The following is a 9874-nucleotide window of genomic DNA, read 5'->3' on the forward strand; positions in this document are numbered from 1 at the left end:
AGTACCCGAAACCCCGCAACAAAATGGAGTTGCCGAACGCTATAATCGAACTCTAGTTGAAATGGGACGATGTCTATTAATCCAAGCACAGTTACCAAAACGTTATTGGGTAAGAGCCTTATCCACAGCATCTCATATCAGAAATCTCACCGTTACTGCCAACAGTGAACAAGGTAAAAGTCCTTTCGAGCTATTCACAGAAAAAACGCCAAGATTAAATCATCTACGCACTTTTGGCTGCACAGCATACGTCATGAAAAGGAAGACCAACCTAAAGAAATTGGATTCAAGATCTGTGAAAGCGAAATTTATTGGTTACGATGACAAAAGCACAGCTTACATTCTGCAAGAATTCGAATCAATGAAAGTCATCAAAGCACGCAATGTTGTCTTCAAAGAAAGTGAAATTCAACCATTTTCAGCAAAAGATACGATAAATCCAGAACAACCAAATCTTATGAGCCCCAACATGGATTTCGACGATGATCGTTCGAAAGATGAGAAAACAAAGGAACCGATTCAAGATGAAGTGGGGGAAAATAATGCACCGATACCTGCTGTTCAAAATCAGCAAGATGAAGAAAATCCAGAGGAAGAAATTTGGCTTCCTAGGGAAAGCAGAAATCGGCGGCCACCCGAAAGGTATGGATTATACTATACGTTCAACACAACTAGTGAAGAAAGTGTACCAGAACCCAAGTCTTATCATGAAGCAATTAATACACCGCATGCTGAAAACTGGAGAAAAGCGATGAAAGCAGAATATGATTCACTAATGGACAATAACACATGGACAATAGTAAACGAACCAGAAAATGCGCAAGTCCTACCAGGAAAATGGGTGTATAAAGTAAAGTATGGAGTAGATGGTAAAATCGACAAATATAAAGCAAGATATGTAGCCAAGGGTTATGCTCAAGTCGAAGGCTTAGACTTTTTCGATACTTACGCTCCAACATGTAAACCCGAAACTTTTCGAATACTGCTCGCAATGACAGCACAAAAAGGTCTACATATTGGCCAGATGGATGTTAAATCAGCATACCTTCACTCCAACATAGAAGAAGAAATTTATCTAGAACAACCAGAAGGTTTTACCAAGAAAGCAAAATCAGGACGAAAGCAAGTTTGCAAGCTAAACAAATCAATCTATGGATTGAAACAAGCGGCAAAGAATTGGTATGAAGCATTGGCTAGTCTACTTATTAAAGAAAAATTCAAACGTAGCTGCAACGATTATTGTTTATTTGTGAGAAAAGAAGAAGATGGAACATACTCATACGTATTAGTTTGGGTAGACGATATTATAGTGGCTGGTATGAGTGAAAAATCAGTTAATCATATCAAAGCAATGTTAAGCAAAAATTTCAAGATGGACGACCGTGGCAAACTGCACTGGTTCTTAGGAATGCGAATTCTACGATCTCACGACAAGATTATCGTTGACCAAAAGAAATACATCGAATCTGTTCTTCAACAATTCAATATGAGTGATTGTAAAGCAGCAGCAACGCCTGGAGAAGTAAATCTGAAGCTAATCAAAAGCAACGACGATCAGAAGTTAGTCGATGCGAAGTTATACAGAAGTTTAGTTGGATCATTACTATTTATTGGTAAACAAACCCGTCCAGATATCCTTCACATTGTTAATCAGTTATCAAGATTCCTAGATAAACCAGACATTTCACATTGGAAAGCAGCAAAGCACGTATTAAGATATCTTAAAGGAACTATCGATTTACAATTAACATTCTTGAAGAATTCCAATCTCGATATCGTTGGTGATTCAGACGCAGATTGGAGTGGTGATCTCAATGATCGAAAATCAACTACAGGATATTACTTCAAATTTGAAGGGAACGGAGGTGCAATCAGCTGGGAAGTGAAGAAACAGGCAACTGTAGCACTTTCGTCAACCGAAGCCGAATATCAAGCTATGGCGGCAGCTGTACAAGAAGCAATATACCTACGAGCACTAATGAAAGATTTAGGTTATCCAATGAAGAAACCAACCAACATTGGAGAAGATAACCAATCTTGTATAAAGATGTGTCACAATCCCGTAATGCATAAACGATCAAAGCACATCGATACGAAACTACATTTCATTCGAGAAAGAGTACAAAACAAGGAGATAAAGATCAGTTACGTTCCAACCGAAGAAATGACAGCAGACATTCTTACAAAGTCATTATCTCGAGTCAAAGTAGAAAAACATCGAGCAACACTTTTAGGAATTTAGTTAACCACATAGCAGACTCATCATGAGGAAGCTGAGTCTGAGTGGGGGTGTTAACATGATACAAATAACATAAAGTATTTCATTTGTTAAAGTTAATGTTAATTCAGTTCATTAGATACAGATCAGTGGACACGTGACAATCGTACGATCTTACATACTTCCTGTGCATGTAAATATATATATTGTTGTTGTAAAATCAATACTTATCTCTATGAATAAAGTTCATAATCTAACAACTTCGACACGTCCCGCACTCAAAATCAGTTACTCTTGTCAATGCACCACGGACACCTGAACATCTTCCATGAACCCACTTACTGCATTTCCCACACATTGTCGAATTCACTCCAACTCTTTTCCCACACACATCACATGGCCATTTATCACTGTCCTTCACCTCCACCTGCCTCGAGCATCTCATGCCCTTCGTCTTTGCCTCATTCACTTTCAGTCCCTTGACTTCTATTGCCGTTTTCCATTCTCGGTACCATTCCATGACTTTCTGCTTCGACTCCGCCACCTTTGTTGATTTTTAGTCTCTTAATAAATTTTTTGTCCAAACTCGATTAATAACATGTTACAAAATGCTAAAACATTCCCCGTAATGCACAATTATATTTATAAAACCTGTGAAATATCTTACTATCTAAACAATTTTGCTTTCTTGCAGCAACAAACAATGTTCTGTCAATGAAGCCAATTTACTACAATTTCTAAAGTGATCATTTCTCATACAAAAACGCAGTACTGTTCAGCAGTTGGTCCTGTAGTGAATATTCCTCAATCTTACTGTAATAGCTTGCCAAAATATCATTCTGTTACCAGCCAGTATCCAAGAAATTTGCTTGCGTCAAAGTCAATTCATAACTTAATGACAAAAAACTTGGCCAAGAAGGCCCAAGATATGTATAACAGTTGACCTGCTGTAGCTGTAGGGTTAGATCAATGAAGATAGTTGCATTAACTGTTTGAGAACAGTTGAGTCGTCCGTGAGAGTTTAAAGATGACATGCCTTGTTTACAATTGGCAGTCATGACTCATGAACCGATTCTGTCAAGTTCTTTTTAATAGGCAACACAGAAAAATGCCGTCTAAAGTGGTGTTTGAAATACATTGTCATTTAACCATAACAAAAATTAATGAGTGCATTACATAAAACGCAAGAGCATATCTTGATGATTTAGGGCTTTTGGTTATACCGTTTTCACTCAATGTGTGTTATGAATTGAGCTGTATTAGCAATCAGAAGGGAACGAACAATGAACAGTTCCTAGGTAATTAAATGAAGATATGATCTTCGCACTTTGCTGGACAATTTAAGCAATGTTTAATGTGCAATTTAAGTCACATGGTGGAGAGCAGGTCAATTTGTTTAGCTTATGTTTTCCCGTGAAAGGAATGTCATATGAAAGATTGTTATACGCAGTGCGGTGCTTGAAATTAAATGAAGATATGATCTTCGCACTTTGCTGGACAATTTAAGCAATTATCTCATGAACCTGAAAAATTCAGGTGACTCAATGGGATTCGAACACATGACCTCTGCAGTGCCGGTGCAGTGCTCTAACCAACTGAGCTATGAAGTCAGACAGTGGAGAGCAGGTCAATTTGTTAGGCTAATGTTTTCCCATGAAAGGAATGTCATATGAAAGATTGTTATATGCAGTGCGGTGTTTGAAATTAAATGAAGATATGATCTTCGCACTTTGCTGGACAATTTAAGCAATTGTCTCATGAACCTGAAAAATTCAGGTGACTCAACAGAATTCGAACCCATGACCTCTGCGGTGCAGTGCTCAAACCAACTGAGCTATGACGTCACACGGTGGAGAGCAGGTCAATTTGTTTAGCTAATGTTTTCCCTTGAAAGGAATGTCATATGAAAGATTGTTATATGCAGTGGGGTGTTTGAAATTAAATGAAGATATGATCTTCGCACTTTGCTGGACAATTTAAGCAATTGTCTCATGAACCTGAAAAATTCAGGTGACTCAACGGGATTCGAACCTATGACCTCTGCGGTGCCGGTGCTCTCGCACTTTGCTGGGCAATTTAAGCAAGATCATATCTTCATTTGATTTCAAACACCGCACTACATATAACAATCTTTCAGATGACATTCCTTTCACAGAAAACATTAGCCCAACAAATTGAAGTGCTCTCCACCGTGTGACTTCATAGCTCAGTTGGTTAGAGCACTGCACCAGCACTGCAGAGGTCATGGGTGAATTATTTGGATTTTTAGTAGCAATCAAGGGCATACAGCTGATGGTCAATAAGCTTGTTGAGACCCAAGATGCTCCACTTAAATATCTTCTTACCTACAAATTTAGTTAAGGTCCTTTAGAGTTTTTTTTTTGGAGCAGTGCGATCAGCTGGAGGATTTAACAACAATCCTACAACTCACAATTTACAGCTGCATATAAGAGGCTTCTTTTACGTAGCCATATAGAAGGTGGTAATTGAAACTGTGAAAAAAGGGATCCTATAAATATTCTCAGTGTGGTTTCTGAAAATTGCAACACTCAAAACAACACCAATAGCCTTGTAAGTGCTTTACTAATGCGGAAATATGATTTAACTGAAAGAAATCCAGTTCAAGCACATCACGACTATTGCAACTCACCTTATGTTTTCGCCATATCAGAATTCAAGAGAGCATCAATTTTCTATATTGCTGGGTATGTCACAAAGAAGTTGGGGAAACAACTAGACTGTCATAACTGCTGTACTTCTCTTGGCTCTGATACATTTATACCAGTCTCTAAATTTTTAAAGTTGAAAGACTGAGGCAAGCTCTACAAACCAACATAAAGTGTTGTTCAGATTTGCGAAGAAACCGAGAAGTGCTTTGAACGAATGTTAGCAGCAACTGATGGCTATCTTCCACAAGAAAAGGGCTTGTTCATGCAATTGCAGCTTCAGTATTAGGACCCTGCAAGATATCCACGTTGTTTAATGAGCTCCATCATCATATGTTTGATACAACAGTTGAGAACAACCATATCCACAGCTTGATTAAAAACATCGCGAAGATTTACAGTAAAATTCGACTGTACCATTGTGTAAAAAAAAGATGCAAAATCAATGTGGACAAATACTAAGGAAGAAATTAAATAAACTTGTTGTTTTCAAACATCAATAAATTAGGATATCATTCAAAAGTAAAATATCAAAGAAGAAAGATTCAAATACTAATTTATCCTAAACTATTTACATCTATAAACCTACCTGGGCTCAGATGTTCACCATTCATTTTAAACCAGTCGTTTTATGTTTTCACTGTCAACAGTACAATCTGAATCAGACATCTATCTTGCCGAACTTGCAATCGCAATTTCCATGCGTTACAAAGCCAAGAAGATAGAAATTTTGTGGTTAAAACTCTTTACCGGTTATTCTGTTCGTTTGATAAAATTTTTGTCCAAATCCAAATTATGTAAAAGGACAAAAAATGCCAAAACTGGGATTTTGTAATACAAACATATTGTAAAGTGGGACCGATACCCCCCACGAAGGCAAAAGAGCCAACTTCCGGCTTCAATTTTCGTACTATATTTTATACGTGGATGCGTTTTCCAGTGTAATATATACATATCAATGATATGGCGCGCCGATACAGACAAAAATACTTTTTCTAATGATGAAACTTCTATTTCAAATTGATTACTGTGTTAAATGTAAAATTATAGTACTTCTGAAAAGTTTAATACTTTATTGCTGCCTGCAGTACGCCACATGTAATTTCTTGTAAAACTATACCTTGTCGAATTTCGATGTAAGTTGTTAGATGGCAGAAGATATTGAAATCCTCGATCGTGAGAACGTCGGAGTTAGTGATTTTATGAATATTCTAGAACATGGGAAAGAACTGTATCAAAAAATAACGCAAAATATGTTTTCGGCTTCCTTTGTGGAGGCTGAACATCTTAATATGCAGACAGAACAAGTTGTCAGGACTATAGTTATTTCATTTGGCCATCTTTGCAATACTTTACTACAAGATGCAAATATGATTGAAACCATTGCTACTCTAATCAACATCTTTCAATGCCTTGTGCGTCGGTTAATGGATCGTTTTGAAACGTCTGTATATGATGACCTACAATATAGTTGCCCTAACAACGTTTGCAGTGAAGGTCGAGGCCGTCTCCAGCTATTGATACCAAAAGAGCAATTAGAAGGATTGAGATCTCTTGGTTTTTTATGGAAATCCGTAGCAACTATGCTAGGTGTGTCAGAAAAGACAATGCGTCGGAGGGATGCCTACGGTATTCATTTCACCAGTAATGAATATATGGAAGTGTCAGATGATCAGTTAGATAATATTGTGAAGGCCGCTTAATCTGCTTCACCCAATTCAGGTGAAAGAATGATTTTGGGTCACATCAGAGCACAGAGATTTATTGTACAGAGGTGGAGAGTGCATCAGTCGATTTGGAGGATTGATCCAGATAACCAGATGTTGAGGTGCAGAAAAATAACAAAAAGAAGATTATACCATGTACCAAAGCCAAATTCTTTATGGTGAGTGAAATTCTTGCTGGAGCAAGACATTCGGGAAGCTTATACATAATTTTTTTTCTTTCTAGGCATCTGGATGGCCAGCAATAGACTAATAAGATGGCGCATTGTTATCCATGGTTGTGTAGATGGATACTCTCATGCAGTTGTCTTTTTAAAAGCTTCATGTAACAATAAAGCTTCCACTGTTCTTGATCTATTCCTCCATGCCACGACTAAGTTTTACTATCTACGTAGAATTAGAACAGATTATAGAACAGAAAATATTGCTATGACTAGGCAACTGCTTAATTGTTATGGTCTGTCTAGCAAACCTTCTCTTACTGGACAATCTGTTCATAATCAGCCCATTGAGCGTCTTTGGCATTATGTTAACATCTATGTTGTTTTAATATATAAGAACATCTTCTATTACATGGAATCTAATGAATCCAGACAATGAATTTCATTTGTTTGCTTTGCACTATATATTTTTGCCTCGTATAAACAAGTCATTAAACATGTTTACAATGCAATGGAATAACCACCCATTGTCCAGTGAGCATGGACAATCACCTTTACAACTTTGGACCAGAGGATTTTACCAAAATGTGCTTTCAGATTACTGCACAGTCCAAGAAATGCTACATGAAAGCTTAGTTGACTGTGAATACAGTGTTGATGACAATGGACCGATGTCAGGACCAATGGCCTGAAATTCAAACTGCCAACTTTGTAGAGGTACCTAGATCTGCAATAGAGCTAGATGACCACAAGCTTCATGAAATTACTCTAAGATTGAACCCATTGGATGATGATGACAATTATGGCATTTCATTGTATGAACAAGTGCAAAATGTGTTATCAGAATTATTAGACAGACGGCCGTAAATAGTTTTTTTCTTTGCAACGATTGAATTATAACATAATAAAGTCAATCACTTCAGCAATATCAACACAAAACATAACTTATGATAGTTAAAAGTACGCAAATATTTAACTAATCCTGTTTGGAAACCAACTTAACGAACAAAACAAATCTTAGTTCCTTAACTCTTAACAAGAACAGTGCTAAAACAAGTCGAAATGTTTGAGTATCAAAGCAATGTCAAATTTTATAAAAACCGCATGAGTCAAATAAAGATCTTAGAAGAAGTTCCTCAAACGTAGTTGGGTCTTCATGTCCACTTGGTAGCGCAAGTGACATGGCACAAGTGGAATACGGATACCTAGTTTGCCCATCTTCATGATCATAATATGTTATTGTTAAGGAATTTTCAAATTCAGTTGGAGGGATGCACTCTGAACCAGTCGTAAACTGTACAATTTTGTGTTATTTTTTACACAAATACTCTAAATGAACAATTATTGATTTTTCTTCAGCCTGGTAGAACATCTCATTGTGTAAAAAATAACACAAATTTTTATGCAGAATTTCTTCATCAGAAGGTACAGCAATAACGTATTGCTGAAACTGGACAACTGATGATAAATCAATGAAGATTTAAGAATAATTGTGACATACATAAAATACGCACCTTCAATTTTCTCTAAATAATTTCCCAACATTATATTGTTTCATCTTCTTTTATTCTGTTATTACTTCTTTTATTCTGTTATTGTACCTTTTGGACTCCACTCAATTTCGTATATGGCTTTGAATGATTCTCTAGAAAATTTCCTTGGAATCTCTGTGAACAAAGGTTTGAATTGATCAGAATGTGTCTTGATTGTGTCCCAAAGACCTCCGACATCATTTATTCCCATTTTAAATAGCTCAATTTTTTTTACATAAATATGTAAAGTATGTAAACTATAACCTATAACCTGTAAAATATGTGCTGCTTAACCAACGACTTAATAATGATATCCCTTTGCTCAAAGCTAGCCAAGGTATATTAATGGATATCCTTGGCTGGCTGGCTATACTGTCAGCATTTTCTTTGACAAATAAAATGGCTATAATAAAATGGCTGAATAATCTGCTATGAGTGAAACATCAAAGTCATTTACATCACATGGTGCTTCACACATTAAATCATACTCAGTAGAATTAAGACATCCAAAGCCAGGGCCACCTTGCGTCAATATAATGCCAACCATACAACCTGCTAACCAATACTGCTTTTCTTCAAGAAGTTTCACATTGTGAGTAAAAATCAGATTACATCCATTGTATCCTTCAAAGAGACCTCAAGATTGAACAATTTCCTGCCTGGCTAGTCTAAAAGAGGTACGCTCTTACTGTAAAGGCATAAAAAATTTTTCATTCTAATTTAGTCACTGCAACAAAATGTCCCCCACCAACGTGTTGTACAACACCTTACTCGATAACTATTGAATGAAATAGAATGCATTATTTTACCTGAAAAATTCTCTCCATGGCCCTCCAGCATCTATTGCATCTTCTCCACTGAACTGAATTATCAAATCTTCACAGCAATCAAACCTTTTTGATTTCATGGCAACAAATGCAGTTGCCAGAAGTTTGCTTTGCCTTACAATAATTTCATTTGATGAATCGCCTTTCATACAAATGATACTGTGCTGCTGTAACAGCTTCTTAACATCTATTTTTAATGGCGTGCTTTCCCTAAAATACATTCATTATCACTATATGATAAGAAAATAATGGTTAAAGCAAAGTTCAAAATATTAACATCCTAAATAATTGAACAACTTACAATCAACTTACATGTTTTGACTTGCCTCCAAAGAAACTTGAAGCACATATTGCATGTCTTCCTATTCTTTGTCATTCACTATTTCGACATATTTGCCATATTGTCTACTCCTGCAATAATAATGCTGAAAATCACCTCTAAAATTTTACTATAATTTAGATGAAAACATGGCAAAAGCATCATTACATCATAATATGACTTCTCACTAAAAACATGACTTCAACTAAATAGCAACTACTCGAAAACAAAATTATAGAAACTGCTATAATAAATTACCCAGATGCTATGAAATGTGATTGAGCCAAAGATGTTGGTGCAGTTGAGCATTTTGAATCAATTTGCTCTTGTTTCTTGTCATTATCTTCTTTTTCACAATCTATGACTTCAATAAGTGGAGGCATAGACTGCTTAACATCTGACTTTATATCATTTTTCATTTCAAATG

The 9874-nt window shown here is 36.3% G+C and overlaps 1 protein-coding gene and 1 non-coding gene across 2 annotated transcripts; both read right to left on the bottom strand.

Moving 5' to 3' along the window:
• Positions 1-3754: 3754 nt before the first annotated feature.
• On the bottom strand, positions 3755-3829 carry Trnaa-ggc. The gene has a single exon. It is a non-coding gene; the product is annotated as a tRNA-Ala (tRNA).
• A 4531-nt stretch (positions 3830-8360) lies between these two features.
• On the bottom strand, positions 8361-9628 carry LOC124448576. The gene is made up of 3 exons (XM_046999541.1): positions 9441-9628; positions 9111-9338; positions 8361-8969 (listed from the first exon to the last, which is right to left on the bottom strand). The coding sequence occupies exons 1-3, from the start codon at positions 9482-9484 to the stop codon at positions 8939-8941; spliced, it is 303 nt and encodes a 100-aa protein (XP_046855497.1). The 5' UTR covers positions 9485-9628; the 3' UTR covers positions 8361-8938.
• Between the last annotated feature and the right edge of the window lie 246 nt (positions 9629-9874).

Source organism: Xenia sp. Carnegie-2017, unplaced genomic scaffold (genome assembly GCF_021976095.1).
Source record: "Xenia sp. Carnegie-2017 unplaced genomic scaffold, XeniaSp_v1 HiC_scaffold_23, whole genome shotgun sequence".
NCBI classification, from domain to species: Eukaryota; Metazoa; Cnidaria; class Anthozoa; order Malacalcyonacea; family Xeniidae; genus Xenia; species Xenia sp. Carnegie-2017.